The sequence below is a fragment of the Heterocephalus glaber genome, unplaced genomic scaffold (genome assembly GCF_053883595.1).
Source record: "Heterocephalus glaber isolate CG9 unplaced genomic scaffold, H.glaber_assembly_v1.0 deba00001429, whole genome shotgun sequence".
NCBI lineage: Eukaryota > Metazoa > Chordata > Mammalia > Rodentia > Bathyergidae > Heterocephalus > Heterocephalus glaber.
In genome coordinates, this window is record NW_028258294.1 from 3,097,812 (window position 1) to 3,114,796 (window position 16,985).

General features: G+C 36.5%; 1 protein-coding gene across 1 annotated transcript; it reads left to right on the top strand.

Moving 5' to 3' along the window:
* The first annotated feature begins 8,437 nt into the window (after window positions 1-8,437).
* On the top strand, window positions 8,438-16,921 carry Tmem126a (transmembrane protein 126A). The gene is made up of 5 exons (XM_004868248.4): window positions 8,438-8,623; window positions 11,347-11,442; window positions 14,744-14,937; window positions 15,907-16,021; window positions 16,688-16,921. The coding sequence occupies exons 2-5, from the start codon at window positions 11,354-11,356 to the stop codon at window positions 16,875-16,877; spliced, it is 588 nt and encodes a 195-aa protein (XP_004868305.1). The 5' UTR covers window positions 8,438-8,623; window positions 11,347-11,353; the 3' UTR covers window positions 16,878-16,921.
* Window positions 16,922-16,985: the final 64 nt, after the last annotated feature.

Here is a 16,985-nt window from a genome sequence, read left to right on the forward strand (position 1 = left end):
AAGGGATCCAGACTGGAAATGAAAAAAATTTTCCTTTATTTGCTTAAAACATCCTATTTAATTTAGCAAGGTTGTAGGTTACAATTTTTTTAAAATAAATCATAATTCTCTATATAAGCAATTAATAATCACGCTGATTTAGCCATTTAATTTATCGGGTTGAAATTCTTTATAATATTACCTCGCTATCCTATTACTTACCTGTAAAAGATGTATTCTTATGTTCTCTTTACATCCAAAAGGATAGTTTTATTTATCTTTTCTTTTTATCTTTCCTTTAATAAGTCTTACCAGGACTTACTAATTTTATAAATATTTTCAAAGAAAAGCATTTGGTTTTGTTTTTTCTCTATTTTTGTCTTTTCTGTTTGATTTCTGCTCCCTTATTTTTTTATTTTCTTTTTGTTTAATTTGATTTTTTTCCCTTTCTTTTTTTCCTTTAATATTGATTTGATTGTTTTTGCCCTTAGTTCCAGGGGACAGGCCTTACCCTTGGGTGAAGATTTTACTTCTAAAATGTGGTTCTTCTGTGGTTCAATGGAATAAAAGTTTTCGTTCTGTTTCTATAAACTGAAAATATTTGAATTCACATAGCTCTTGAAATATCACTTCATCTTTTCCAGTTTTTTAACTACTGCTGCCTACTATGGCTTCCATACCTGTGCAGCTACAATATCAGCCAAGATTTGCAGGAAGTATCTAGATAGATATTTGGCTCCCCTTTCCTCCCTGTGATTCCCTTTTCTAGGTCCCTGCCTTTCAATTTCCCATTTTTCTAACATCCTCAAACTTCAACCTTTGAACTTCAGGCTGGAAAGAATACTGCTTTATATTAGTACTCTATTTTCCACGCGACACACATGGTGAGTAGTGTCATCAGGGAAAAAAACAGATGTATGTGATCTTTTACAGCATTTTCCACTTCTTTCAAGAATTACGTTCTCCTGAGCTGGGGGTGTGGCTCAGGAGCATAGTGTAGGCTCAGTATACAGAAGACCCTGGGTTCGATCTGCAGCCCTGCTAAGAAGAGAAAGAAATTATGTCCTGTTTGGTATTTGCATGTTTTGTTTTGCTTTCCAGTGTGTTTTAAGAATCTACTTATTGTCCAGAGTTTAACACTGTTATTAACAGCAGGATCTGTACAATACAATCTACTCTGTCATTTTCAGAGTTGAAAATCCCTCTTGTTCTTAATCATCTTGGCAATATATGAAATCTTTCTATATCAAATACTATCAGGAGATTCGGGTAACATTGAAGTCACTTCCATTTGTGTCAGAGCCACATCTCAGGAATTTTCTTTGCAAAACAGTATTGTATACATAGTCCAGGTGGGAGTTAACAGGCTAGGGCAGTAATAATGAAGGTATTGACAAATGGTTAGATCCTACTTTCTCTGATGATTAGCTACTTTATGTGCCAGTGGCTGGTTAGGCAGTTCAGACAAACTATACAAAACTATTCTCTCATAATTTCTCAAAGTTCTTATAAAATCCAAACAATTGCATTCATTTTTAGGAACAGAAAGAATATGCCTCCACAAATTATTGGGTTTCCTACTTCAAAAAAACAAAAAGCTTATGTTCAGCTGATGCAAGCATCACAAGCACTGCAGACTTCCAGCCACATTTCCATCCCTCTCCCATGTATAGCCTAAGTTCAAATAAATTCTTTAAAATAAATTTCCATAGGTGCCATGTGGAGAATGGCTGGAAGGAAGACAAAAGTGAGACTAAAAAGTCACCACCAGTGCCCAGATGAGAGATAATTGGTATAAAAGTTATTTAGGAGGAATTTCACCAGAAGGGCATGATTTACCGACCTACAGGGAGTAATACAGAGGCATTCACACAGATGGATGATGTTGCCAAGTCCTGGATAGGAAACAGTAGAGGTCTCAATATGAGAAACATATATTTGCTTTTCCAACTTTTGAGTATATACTGTTTTTAATTAAAGACATAGCCAGGCCTGGTGGCACATGCCTGTAATCTCAGCACTTGGGAGGCTGAGGCAGGAGGACTGTTTTGAGTTCCAGGCCACCCTGGACTACATAGTGAGACACTGTCTCAAAAAATCAAAAAATAAAAGAAAAAGAGACATCTATCTCAACTGTAGTGCTGCCTCCCTTTCTGACAGTATCATATGAATCTTAATAAAGTGCAACTATGACTATGTCACTTCCATTTTTTAATAACTAATGTTTCCTTGCAAATAAAGAAAATGAAAGGGAGCAGATTCTTAACCTGGCATTTAAGGTATTCCATACTCTGGCTTAGTTCTGTTTTTGTTTTTTACCCTTTCAACTTTATTTCCCATTAGTCTTTACCAGTTCGTGGTTTTAAAATTTTTACATAAATAAGAAGTATACACAGGTATAGAGAAGCCCTAGCAGAATTCGATTCAAGCCAACCTATGGAACAAAATACTATGACATGAAAGTTTGCTTTAAACTTGGAAATGGAAGGTAATGTATAAGAAAGGAAGACTAGAAAGTTTCCCACTTTTACACTTTCAAGAAAACAAATCTTCATATCTGAATAAGTTCATAAACTACAATTATAGACTTCCTTGGCACTAGAGAGCCTAATAATCAAGTAGCCCTAAGCTAGAAAAAGTACAAGGAAATGCTTTATCAATTTCTCAAAAATTTGGAAGAAAAAATATCTGTGATGTGTTATGATCAAGTTTTATTTACTATATTTACTTGTGTATTTATTGCCAGTTTTTACCTTCTAATAGAGATTAGATGTACCTTGTGAATCAGCACTGTCCACTAGAAATGTAATGCAAGCCACATATGGTATGTAGAACATTTTCTAGTAGTCATACTTGAAAAGCAAGAAGAAATATATTAATTTTAATAATACATTTTCCTTTACCCACTACATTTTAAACTAATATTATTTCAACATGTAATATAAAATTTTTGTATTGAATCTTCCAAATCCAATGTGTATGTTATAGAGTAATGGCTCTGACTGCAAAAAATTTGGTTTGCTTTCATTCACAAGGTCTGCATTGGGTGATGAACATCACGGAGGTCATCTTCCCCACTCTGACACATAGTTGTGGCTTCTTCTAGTTGAGGTCGCAGTCACAGACAAACCTGTACATTCCTGCTGTGAAGCTTTGTGTGCCTTTTAGCACATACAGTACTGTACAGTATTACTCAACCCAGCATGGTTCCAAAGAATGTACACAGCAAGCATGATGATAAAAAGAAAGTACGGAGTAGTAATGAAGATGACCAGAATGTTCTGTAATGAAGGTGACAAAGATATATAGAACGATAATGAAGGTAACAAGAAAGTGTAGAGCAAGAATGGTATGAAAGTTTTGAAGAAAATAGCCATTGAACTGAAGAAGAAAATTATAGAAAAGCATAAGCATTGTATTCATGCTACTGATCTGGACTCAGAGTACAGATGGCTAGCGGTCAATCTCAACTATTTTGAAGAATAAAGGTGCCACCCAAGGAGCTGATGTGGAAAAAGGAGAAACAATGTTAAATAAGCGGAGGAAACAAGTACTAGAAGAGGTAGAAAAACTTGTTAGTGTGGTTGAATGAGAAACAGCTTGCAGGTGACAGTGTTAGTGAAGCGATGATCTGTGAGAAAGCCAGGAAATTGTGCAGTGATTTACTGCAAGAAAACCCCTCTAAAAGTGCAACAATTGATGAGTTTAAGCCAGTAGAAGGTAGTTTGATAAATTCTGCAAGAGAAGTGCCATCCACAGTGTGCTAAGACATAGTGAGGCTTCTAGTTCTGACAAGGCCTCTGTAGACACCTATAAGAAAAAATTCATGGAATTCATGAAGGCAGAAGGATATGTCGTTCAACAAGTGTTCAACTGCAATGAAACAGGGCTTTTGTGGAAGAAGCTAAACAGAACCTATGTCGCACAGAAAGGAAAAGGCACTGCTGAGGCACAAGACCATGAAGTACAGATTGACTTTTTTGCTGTGTGCAAACCCAAGTGCTGATCTGAAGATTAAGCCAAAACTGGTGTGCCAGGCCCAGACCCCTCATGCATTTGAGGAACAGAATGTGAACAAGGTTAGACTGCCTGTCATGTAGAGGGCCAATGTGAAAGCTTGAGTCACAGGCAATTGTTCACAGAATGGCTACATGAGGTGTTTGCACCTACTGTTAAGCAGTATCTTTCTGATAACCAACTGTCTGAAAGGTGCCTTCTTCTGATGGACAATGCCCAGGCACACCCTCCAGCCTTGGTGGATATGGCCACTGAGTGTGACTTCCTAAAGTTCAAGTTCCTTGCCTCCAACATGACACCTCTTCTGCAGCCCATGGACAAGCAAGTGATCTGCAATTCAAGAAGCTATACACAAAGGTGCTCTTCATCAGGTGTTTTAGTGTCACTGAAGAGACCTCCTCAACTCTGAAAGAGTTCTGGAAGAAACATTTCAGTGTCCACCACTGCATAAACAAAGCCTGGGAAGATGTCACATATTGGACCTTAAACTCACCCTGGAGGAAACTGTGGCCAGAATGTGTCATTGAACCTGACTTTGAAGGGTCTGATGCATAGGCAGTGAAGGAGATTGTGTCTATGAGCAAAAATATGGATCTGGATGTTGATGGTACAGACATAAAGGAGCTTGTTGAGGACCATAAGGAGGAAGTGATGTTGGAAGAACTTGCTGAACTCCAGAATGAGCAGCATTTGTTGAGGATCATTCTAATGAGGAAGAGGAAGACAGAAAGGAGGTTAGCAATGATATGATAAAATCCATTATGAGACAATGAAATGAGAGCCAAGATTTCTTTGAGAAGCACCACCTCAACATAACTGTAATGAATAGTGTTGAATCTGATGAACAATAACATGGTCTCTCATTTCCAGGTTATGCAATTCAGGATAAAACAAGTCACATTTGACAGAATTTTCATCAAAACTAACCAGGCAGCTAAGAGACAAAAAAGAGAGAAAACCCCTGAAGGTGATTTCCTCGATGCCCTTATGGAGGGGGACTGTCCCTCAAAACAACAACCACCCACCTTTCTGTCCTCCACACCAGAAGTCACCTCAATCAAGGTTAGTGTTCTCTCTCTTCATACTGTACTGTACTGTACTGTTTCATATTTTCATGGTTTAAAAAATATATATGGTTCAGAACAGACTAATCTTATTTACATTGAACCTTATGGGAAATTTTAATTCAATTCATGACCAAAATCGGTTTGCAAACATGTGCATAGGAGTCAGAATAGATTATTTACATTGAATCTTATAGGGAAATTTGGTTTGGTACATGACAAATTCAGTTTTCGGCCAGAATTGTGGAACGAATTAAGTTCATGAATCAAGGTATCACTATACTTAGAGTAACTTTCAATTTGGACTAGCTATACTTCATGTGCTCAACAGCCACATGTGGCTAGTGGGTACTGTATTACTGTGAATCAAGAGTTGAGCAATGAAACAGTTCCTAAGCAGCAACACAAAGGCAGCTACTAAGTTGATTTGCCAGACTTACAGTGATTCAGCCAGTAATGAGACAATAAGCCCTGATGAATTTACAGTTTATTAAAAGTGACAAAGCAGGCAGTATGAGTTTTCATAGGCCCAGGTGGGTGCTACACAGAGATGGCTTCATCCATAGCTGATGAACATCAAGCTTAGGTAAACCCCCATTTTACAAGGTGACTACAAACAAACCTATTCAAACTTTGCTCCTCAGAGAGATAATATCTATTATCCTGGTCAGAAAACAAACCTGCCCTCTGACCTACAGGGAAACATAATCTGAAACCTCCAAGGCTATTAGGCAAACATCCTTGAAAGGATAGCCTAGGTCACAAAAGACTCAGCAGTGCCATTGGAAACTGTCACCCAATAACTGGCTTTTTTTTTTTTGAAAGGCTCCAAAGATATTGCAGGTGGAGTTAAATGTTCCATAGTATCCTTTATAAATCTTAAAAATAGCAGAGAACATACAATTATAATTGTTTTTGTGCTTTCCTGTCTCTTGCACTATTCTATGAGCTCCTGGGGGGCAGTGAGACACAGCACTCAATAAATATTTGATGAAGAAATAAAAATATTTTGAAAGAAACTCAATAATGAGAGAGGTTAGCAGGAAGAATTTAGTTTAGAATGATGGTCAAGGAAAGTCAAGATTTGCTTAATCTAAAACCTGGAAGCTAGCCATGTAAAACTAGGGATAGCTAGGTGTGCTACGTGCCTGGAATGCCAGCACTTGGGCGGCTGATGCAGGAATATCATCATGAGTTGAAGGCCAGCCTGGGCTATATAGTGAGTCTAAGGCCAGCTTGAATTACAAAGCAAGACTCTGTATCAAAAAAAAATCAAAAATAAATATATACATAAAATCTAGGGATGATTGGGGTCAAGGAGAAACAGCATAGCTAAATGACCTAGAGCATCAAAACCTTACAGAACAGAGGAACTGAAAAGCCAACGCATCTAGACATGGTGAAGTCAGTGTCAAATGGCTCAAGGTCATTTGGAAATGGTTAGAAATGGAGCCAGATTATGTAGGGTTTTACAGACCATGTTAGACTTGAGGTTTTATTCAAAGTCCATGGGAAACAAATAATTTTTAGTAGGATATATTATAATCTGATTTTTAAATGTAATATAATACCTACAACTGGCTGGGTGTGGTGGCATACATCTGTAATCTCTGCACTCAGGAGGCTGAGGTAGGATCACCACAAGCATGAGGCCAGCTTGGGCTACATTGTGAGCTCAAGGCCAGGCTGGACTAGGAAGCGACATCCTGTCTCAATAAATACATACATACATACATACATACATACATACATACATACATAAATAAATAAATAAAACAAAACAACCTATGACCAGCTGCATTGTATACCTTGTACAATATGGATGGGAGCAGTCACAAACTCACGAATCTGTGACAGGAAATGGTAACCAATGTCTTGTTTTGCTATTTCATCTTGAGACTTTAATTTTTCTTCTCCTATGAGTTTGGCTCTCTTAAATCCAGAAACTGAGCATTTTCCTTTAGAAGATTTAAACTGGGCATGAAGTGCCATGCCTGTAATCCTGGAACTCTTAAGAGGCTGAGGCAGGAGGATCCAAAGTTTGAGCCTGAGCAATTTAGCAACTGTCTCAAAATGAAAAATACAAAAGTTCATGGGATCAATACCCAGTATCCCCCTCCAAAAAAACCCAAAAGAGTGTGAGCTTTTCTTCCTTTTCCTGCCTTAATATGAAATACTAACCAAGTCAGAATATTAACCATTTCCTTAAATACCTTACAGTTTCTTATGCTAGTCCTTCAACTGTAATACTCCCTACCTACTTAAATTTTACCATTTTTGTCCAGATAGCTTTTTAAACTTTTTAAAAATCTCAATACACTAAACTGGTTTTGTTAATGTACAATGGCATGCTAGTCTGTACAGCAAGAACATTTATTAATTTCAAAATTCACTTCAAACCATTAAAAAATCAAATTAGAATTAAGAGTATGAGGCAATGTAAAAAGAATACATGTTGTATACATGTACCAATTCTCCATGACGAAAGTAATTCTGTACTGCAAACATACTAAAAATATTTTTTAAAACAAAATGGAAAAAAAAGTATGAAAGAGAGTTATCAAGAAACAAAATATTCACACACAAAAAAAAGTTAGCATCTAAATAAGTTGGTTTTCCCAAACTTTTTCTGCTTTTACCTCACAAACTTTGCTATGGGGAATAGGCTAACTTTACACCTAGGAACCTGAGGGAGGTAGCTTTTCTGGCTCATCAACTACAGACTATTTGACACTAGCTAAATACCTTGAGACAAGGAATTTGGGGGTTCTTATATACTATTCACCCTGCATAGGAAGGCTTCCCTTTTATCTTGAATGCCTCCTTCTCCCTTAATAAAGCTCAAAGATTTTCAAAGCAACCTTGGAAAGCGTTTTTATTGGATTCTCACAATTTTCAAAATAAAATATTATTTCCCCTCGTGTTTTATAAATGAAGAGGCTGCAGAGGTGCGAACTGAAGACCATGATTTTCAGTTGTCCATTGGAGGCCCTAGGCTCCCTCTGAACAGTGTCTTTTACCACATTCATCCAACCCTGCTTTGAAATTAGCTGTATATAAGAGGAAACCAAGAATCCTCAAAACAAGACAAAACAAACCAGTTTTTGAGTTGCTCAGATTACACTAGGTCAATCAATCAGATCACAGCAGGGCACAGGGAACTTCAGCAGCAAGAAACAGTAGAAAAACTCGGAGAAAAGAAACCTCCGCTCCTTTCCAATTTACTTTTATCCAGAGTTCACTCTGGGCAACTTCATGAAGTAATGTGCCCTCAGTAGGTTTTCAGGTGGAAAGGATTTAAGATCACTCATTTTATACCTCAAAATTGCACAATTTCTGCGGGTGCGCACAGGGTAGGGGTGGCCGGTGGGAGTGTCTCTGACACAGCCAAACCAGTCGGCTGAAGCTCGCTTCGTCTCCCCCGGGCAGAAGTCCCCGACAGGAAGTAGCATCTGCGGCGGAGTCACGTGTCAGCCAAAGATGGCTGCACCCTGGAGAGTGGACCAAAGGTTGCAGTAAACCTCTCGGCGTGGTGAAGGAAGAACGCGGGAGGCGAGTCTAAGGTAATGGCTCCGGAATAGGGGGAAGTAAATGTTACGGTGTCAGAAGTAACACGCCGTTTTCTGACAAAGCAGGAGACGGCGGAGGAGGGAAGGTGGCACCGTGGTGCCGACCATCTCTTCCATTTCCTCCCTGGAAGGAGTGACCTTGTATTTAAATTTTTTTTTTTGTATTAAATTCTTTTATTGGTACATTGTAGGTATACAACACAATTACATTTCTCATTGGGAATTGTACCTTTACATGATGCATCTTGGTTCTTATTTTTTCCCCATTCCTAGCCCTCCCTTCACGCCCTCCACCCTTCCCTATTTACAAAGACTTTATTTCCATTTTTTCCATTTCTCATCATTTTTACCTTTCCCTTCTTTCCTTTCCGCTGCCCCTCTCACTACCCCTGCCCCTTTGGACCTTTTCTTCCTATTTTGCATTATCGATTATTCATTCTAATCATTGGTACATTTTAGGTATACAACATAATGACTTTCATCATTGGAAATTTGCACCTTTACATAGTCTCTCTTGGTTCTTCTTTTTCACCCTTGCCCAGCCCTCCCTTCAACCCCTCCAGCCCTATTTACAAAGATTTTGTTCCTATTTTTCCATTTTCTCATATTAATCCCATTCCCTTCTATCCTTTCCCTTAGCCCTCCCACTTCCTTCCCCTTTGCCCCTTCTTCCTATTGCACATTGAGGCAATACTCGTAAGTGAAATAAATAGGACACCGATGTGTAAATACCGAATAGTTTCTCTGGTGTACGAAACTGAAAGTGTAAATAAGGACTAAATGTATAATAGGTCATGTGAAACCTTGTATTTAAATTTAACGAGTAGAACTGCCCGCGATTGGATTTAATCTCGGAGTTACTGCCAGATCACACGGTGACCTTGGCTACATTGTAAGTTTCATAAGTTCCATTGTACCGTCAACCACCTCTGTGACCTACCTCAGCGTGATGTGAGCTAATACAAAAAACAAAAACAAACAAAACCCCCTAAAAACTAGAACTTTCAAGTTTGTAGTAAAAGAGTTTGTGTTTGTGTGTGGTTTTTTGAGACGGGGTTTGGCTACCTATGTACAGAATTTGAGGCTGACTTTAAACTCATTATGTAGTCCAGGCTGGCCTCGACCAGCCTCCTGAATACTGAGATTACAGGCACAGGTGGCATGGTCTTTGATAGGGATTTACTACTAAAAACGGGGATACAATGCCCTTGGGGGCTGCCCAGTTAAGATTTTTACTGAACTAAGGGTAACTTTTAATACAAACATCAAATAAATGGCTATTTCACAGAACTAAGAATCTCACCAATATGCAGAGCTTAAAATTAGTGACATCTTCAGGTGGAACATTCTAAGAAAATGATTTATTTCTGATACATGTCACATACTTTATACTGAATTTAATTACATATATATTCCTACACACCCACATACAAAATAATCCAGTGCTCCAGGCATGGCAAATTGTGTCTACCTACTCTTCGATGCTAATGCCAATGCCTTCAAAAATTTGAGTCCTGGAAATCTAAGTTTTTTAGTTACTTGGTTAATTTTAAGTCTAGAAATAATGGAATTTCAGTGCATTCAACATTTTCCAATAGCTTCTATATGTAAAAAAGTATCCAATAAATATTTGTTACTGCTATAAATTAACCTTGTAGCAGCTAAATAAGACAAAACCCTGGACCTCTTTGTTACCTGGAAATCTGTTTAATGAGTTCGATCTTCAGGCTAAAATTCATGCACTCATTCCTCTACTGACACTCACCCTATCTAGTGTAGAGATTAACAGACTATAGGCATCTGTGCCACACAAAGTCTAACACTTGTTTCTATGTGGCCAGCCGAGAATGATTTTTTTTTTTACATTTCTAAATTTTTTTAAGACCATGTTACCCACATAGCTTAAAAAATATTTTTTATTAGAACATTTTAAGAGGCAAGCAGCCTGAGAGCTACAGGTTGAACACACCTAAGTAGAACAAACCCAGAAGGAAAATTCCCCAGTAGGTCTTCTCCCTAACAGATAATACAAAATTATTTTCCAAACAGGTTGTACCCATTTTAGGTACAATTTACACTTTCACTAACAGCACATGAGTGTTTGGGCTACCCTGAATCCTTGCCGGTACTGAAATTGAAACTATCAGATTTTAAGTTTAGCTAACCTATGGGTGCCTATTGGCATCTCATTGTGTTTTCCCAATTATAGTGATGTTGAGCATATTTTTGTATTTATTGGCTATTTGACTTTTTTTGTAAAGTACCTTTTCAGACCTTTTTGTTAATTTTGCTACTGTGTGACTTGTTTTTTTGATTTGTAGCTCTGTGTATGTTGAGTACCAACTACTTTGTCACTTTCCATCATTTTCTCCCATACTAGTTTCTCTATTTCTATTGGTCAACACAAGTTCTTAACTGTAATACTGTTTTATCAATTTAATGCTGTTGTGCAATGTTCAGGAAATGGTTTTAAGGACTATGAAAATATTCAGTATTTCTTGGAAGCTTTTATGTGTTGCTTTTCATGTTTTGGTTTTACTTAAGACTTCTGGGGTGGTTTTTGTTTGCTTTGTTTTTCTGTATTCTACATATGCACTTTTTGGCAGATTATGAACCAAATCTACACTTCAAAATTGAACGTGGTCTTCAAAAGGCTTCTTAAATTGTTGTTCCTACAGATATATATTATTGAAAAATAGTATTTTCATTTTTTTAAGGCTCAAGATGGAAAATCATAAACCTGATGATACCATCAAGGAAAACTTAACTGATATCATAGCCAGAAAAATTAACCAACTTCCAGAGACAGACAGGTAAGGTGCCTTAATTTAAAAATATCTTTTACCAAGTGGATTTTCATTATCATTTCAAATTTAGCTAAGTATAAGGAACATATATCAGAAGACAGAGCCTTTTTCTTTTTTGATGAGAAAACTGGGACCCAGTGATTAACTCTTGCCCAACATTACATAGCTAATTTTGGAAGTTGAGGCAAGATCATATCTTTGGACACACCTAATTGTATTCAGTTTTTCCATTCAGCTTGGAGTAAAATATAAACATTCATGAACCCATTTCAAAGTCAAAACTTTAAAATAACTTTTAACATCTTTTCACTGGGCATGGTGTTGTGCACCTGTAATCCCAACACTCAGGAGGCTGAGGCCTGAGGATCACTGAGTTCGAGGCCAGCCTGGGCTATATATAGTGAGTTCAAGGTCAGCTTGAATTACATAGTGAGACCCAGTCTCAAAAAAAAAAAAAAAAAGTTCATTTTTTGTCTTCTTCCTTAATTCTTGCCTATCAGTATGCTTACCTGTCTAAAAGAGCACCATGGCCAGAGAAACAGGATCATGCCTGAAGATCTTTAAGATACTATTAAAAAGAAAAATACAGAAACATACTGACTTAAAGACAACATAGGCAGCTATAGTACACTTCCAAAAATGTTCTTAGACCTCCTTGGAAAGCAATAAAATTTCTAACTAGGTTGCATTTAAAATGAAAATCTGAGACCTTTAGAAGGATTAAAAGGGGCCACCCTGGGGGAAGGAAGGGACAGTTTCTCAAGTAGAGAGAACAGCATATGTCTGGGCCAAAGAGTTTATCATATTTGAGGAACTAGTGTTAGTAAATGATAAGCAAAGCAGACATAAGAAAAAGAAGTTTCAAGCCAGAAAATGTGATACAACTACAGTTATATATTGGTAATCAACTGCTTTGATGTTCATCAAAATTGGTACTTGATACATTCTGACATGAAAATTTTGTCCTAGTTCTTGTTGTTTAGTATTCTAACACAAGTTAGAACTTGTTGTAAATTGCCTCATGACTTGCTACCCTTTCCAGCCAAAAAAATTTGTTTGCTACTCATCATTTTTGGCCCTTGTCACATCTCCTGGAACCAATTAATGACCAATATCAAGGTACCACTATAGCTTTTCTAATAAACATTCCAGCTCATTTTGGAAAACAGACTTAAGATAAGACAGAAAAAGGAAGACCAGTAGAAAAACTCCAGTTATCCTGGTAAATACAGAGGATAAAGTGCTGGTCGTTGAAAAAAGGAAAAATTGGAAATACATATTGGTAGTGTACTCATCTTCAGGTGTGAAAACTGCACACATTCCAATTATCATCTCAACACCGAGAACCTATAAACCAAGAACAGTAGTACAAACTTGGGGAGATTCTAAAAGCTCTGGATCTGTCCCTACTCCACCCTGCACCCCTTACCCTTCTAGTTGTTTTGTTGAGGTAAATAAAGAACTTACAAAGCACAAGGGTCTGTGTTTCCAAACCAGCAAGGTAGGGAAGACCATAAAGATTGACACAAAGAATAGAGTAGATGGTGGCAGCTTTGAAGAGAAGAAAGCAGGCTACCAGTAAATTAGAACACGGCGAAGAGAGCTGGAACTGCATAGTTAGAATTTGGAGATAATAAATTGCTTTCAAACATTGGCACATGACAGTATACTATTATCCCTGCCTTAATTTTTTCTTTTCATTCTATCTTTTTAAGTTTGAATCTTCATCTCTTCTTGCATTATCAGATATGCTTATCAGTTACTTGATATATTCTTGTGTGTAGGGACTTTTCGTTATCAAAAACTTAATTTTCTAATCTAAGGAACAATTAAACCTTTTAATTCACTGCTCTTCGTTAAATTTGGTCTTGTATATCATGCCAAAAAGTCATGAGTTTCTTTCTAGTTCTACATAATTTGTCTGGAAAATTGGCAGTAACAATTTTGTGCTAAAGGAATTAACTAAAAATTTTAATTTTATCCATAAGAAATTAAAATCTGATTGAGAAACAACAGAAGTGTGCTTTTCAGATTCCAGCTGCACTTTCTCAGCATTGGCTCCTATGACTAAAAATGGGGATATTACATATTTAACATGATTTTTGAATATGCAATAAATATTTTAGAGGAAATGTTCAAGTTTCTCATGTCCTCAACCCCCACAGAAAAACCACAGGTCTTTCACATTTACGTTTCTTATTGTTTGGTAATTCTCTAAGTCCTCATCACTTTAAATATTATCATGTACAGTATACTAAGTTTCTGAACCATTTTTTATAGACTTCTATTATACCTTGTTTATGTCTTCTCTAATAATACTCAATTTTGAAAACTTGAAAGTAAAAGGTAATTTTTGTGCTTTTAGCACCAACTTTCCTGCAGGTCATAGGATCTCAATGAGTGAAATGACAGGCCTCATTATGAATACAAAGTGACAGGTAAAAAAAATAATACCTTATACAATGTAGGAAGCTGAATTGGGAGTTCCTAGAAAAGTTGTTTTAGCATAGTGTAAACTGCAGAAGTTAGAAGAGGGTACTGTGTGGCTTAGTTTGGTTAGTTATGAGTAATAAATTTAAGAGAGGAACTGCATTCCAGATGGTGAAAAGTTTGGAGTATTTTCAGTACCCAGTAGAATTAATGAATACATACAGCCTAGGTTACATATTCCTACATAAACTCTTAAAATCCTTATCTCCCATCTGCTGTCTCAAAACACCAATTTGTTCTTTATCAATGAGTGTTTGTTGTAAAGTACCTAGGATAGAATATCACTGAAAGGTTAGTACTTCCCCAGTCTCCAAATCCTGACACTAATGCTTCAAGAAAGAGTGAAAACACATTAACTCCACACCACTTTCTGTGGTGGATGTTACTGAAACTAAGTTGAACACATCTTTGTATCTATTATCAAGTTGCTTATAGACAAGAGGCAAAGCCTGACATGTAAATAAATGGTTATAATGTAATCCCACCTTGTAATGTGTTGTGCTAAAAGGTAAGCATTGGATATTATGGGAGCTCTGAAGAGAGCCATCCAACTCAAAGAGTCTTTAGAAGCTGTTCCCTGCTACACTAAACATGATTAGCAAAATCTAAGTATATAACTGTATCCTTGAATGTTGACCAAATTCAGAAGCCTGTTAGAATAAAAATCTGGATGTAAAACATGACTTAAAGTTTTGATGTTATAGGAATATAAGTGATAGATGTATTTAGTTATTCCCAATGTACTGTTAAGGTCTGTAGAATTAGTTTGCTAGAATTAGTTTACACTGTGGAACTAAAAGTTTTTTCTCACCCTCAGGAGTCTACTTGAACATGGATCAATATATATTGGACTTAATGCTGCTTTCTGTGGTCTGATAGCAAACAGTCTTTATCGGCGCACCTTGCACGTGACAAAGGCTCGCATAGCTGCTGGCTTACCAATGGCGGTGATCCCATTTTTGTCAGCAAATGCCACTTATACAAGTTTTGTAAGTTTACCTCTGAGTACAGGTAAATTCTATTTCACTATTCACCAAAGAGCTTACTTTGGTATATATTATTGGTAACATTAACACTTGAGATTTAATATCTAATAGCTATGCTAAAATGCAATAATGGATAAAACTGAATTTTGCTAGCTTGTCTGTTATATGGTAACTTAATTACTATTAGCAGGGTCTTACCAAACAAATAAGAGGTACATACACAGCAGTTCTAAATAATTTTTATCTAATTTATCCTTCCCTCGGCATTCAAGAGTAATGAATATTTGGAAACCTTAATAAATTTTCTTGAAAAGCTTACTGCCTTTTTTTTTTTTTTTAATGTTATAGAGAAGTTCCTTAAAGGGAAAAATATTTTTATGGAAATAAGAAATCTCTTAAAGGACTGCATGCATATGTAAGATCTATCAAAAATTCACCATTTTTGCTATTTCAAATATACCTGATCTCACACACAAAAAAACCTTTTGACTAATGACTTAAAAATATTACCATGGGAACTGAAGTTTTATTTTGTTAAGTGCTGCTCTAAATTTGATTAAATTATGAGTATTTTGTTTGAATTCCCATCACCAGTATAGACAAGGGAAATCTGTTGCCCAGTAACTAAACAGGGAAAATATCACCCCAGGTTTGCTGATACTAAACAAGAGCAGAAAGCTAGAAGCAGTCTAGATCTTAAGATTATTATACCCAAGATGAGAACTAGAGAATTTTTTCCTAAAATGGTTTTATAAATTTTCTTGGAAATTTTAAGTTACCCACACATGCAATAGCTTTTTGGTTTCTTTCTTCGGATGCTGGGGGTCAGGTGCGGGTGCACTTTACCACCGAACTCTACTCCCACCCCTTAATTGTGCCTTTGAGTATGACTTATAGAATTGCATTAGCTATATTATTCCCTGAAAATATAAGTATTTAAATCATGTTTGCTCGCCTATCAAGCATAAATTACCAGAACTAATTTATTTCCTAGGTGATTTGAATTGTGAAACATGTACCATGACACGGGCTGGACTGACTGGTTTAGTTTTTGGTGGTTTGTACCCTGCTTTCTTGGCTATACCTGTGAATGGTGCCCTAGCAGCCAGGTAAGATTCTTTTTTTTTCATCACTGAAAACCTTTAATAATATATGTGACTACATAAAAACTTGGAACTTAGAACAACTTCTAAAGCAGTGAGGACAAACGTTTTAGAGCTTTCAATGACAACAAACAGCCCACTGCAGCACACATGCCATAGGATGGTCACCACTGTTCTAAGCCATTAGACTAACATTACTTGTTTGAGTATAAGTAAACAAATTTTACTTCTCAAGAATTGAAAACAGTTCTAGAACCGTATTATTACACTGGGCCTCTTATAGTTCAAATAATTTTAATTTGCATACTGAATGCTTCCTACAAAAACTGCAAATATTAGGTCTTGTGTGAAAGCTGTATTATATACAGGTTTTCTGAGTTTGAACACTTGAACTAAAGCAAATTTCCATCAGAAAATGTCTTAACTGTAAGCCTGCTACTAGAAAATAATTGTGGTTATTCTCTGTTGAACTCTTATACCAGTAAACTGCTCTGTATGAACCTCAAGAAGTGAACCTGGAGAAGGGTAAAAGAAAACTAGAACTAATAGACATTGAAGAAGTAGCATTAAACTTTAGCTAGTTTTATCGTAAGATTTGTAGAATTAATACATACTATATCTAAGTTTGTCACCTGATACAACAGTCTCAAGTATCTCAATGTTTTCTTACAGGTATCAATCAGCCCTGCTGCCAGAGAAAGGAAACATCTTAACATACTGGATTAGAATATCCAAGCCTATCTTTAGAAAGATGTTATTTCCCTTTTTACTTCAGACTGTATTTACAGCATACCTTGGGTCTAGACAATATAAACTACTTATAACAGCTCTTCAGTTACCCGAACTGGGCCTAGAAAACTGATTTTTGACCAAATATGTATGCAAAAATAAAATAGTGAAAAATAACCTGTCTCTAATGTTAAAAATAAACATACACTTGTAATTTAGCACATGAGGTACAAGGCTAACT

Excerpts from the sequence above, each read along its gene's own strand:
- Tmem126a (XM_004868248.4), top strand. The coding sequence starts at position 11,354 with ATGGAAAATCATAAACCTGATGATACCATCAAGGAAAACTTAACTGAT. Across the intron at positions 11,443-14,743 it reads CAACTTCCAGAGACAGACAG|GAGTCTACTTGAACATGGAT; the intron begins GTAAGGTGCCTT and ends TCTCACCCTCAG. Across the intron at positions 14,938-15,906 it reads AAGTTTACCTCTGAGTACAG|GTGATTTGAATTGTGAAACA; the intron begins GTAAATTCTATT and ends TTTATTTCCTAG.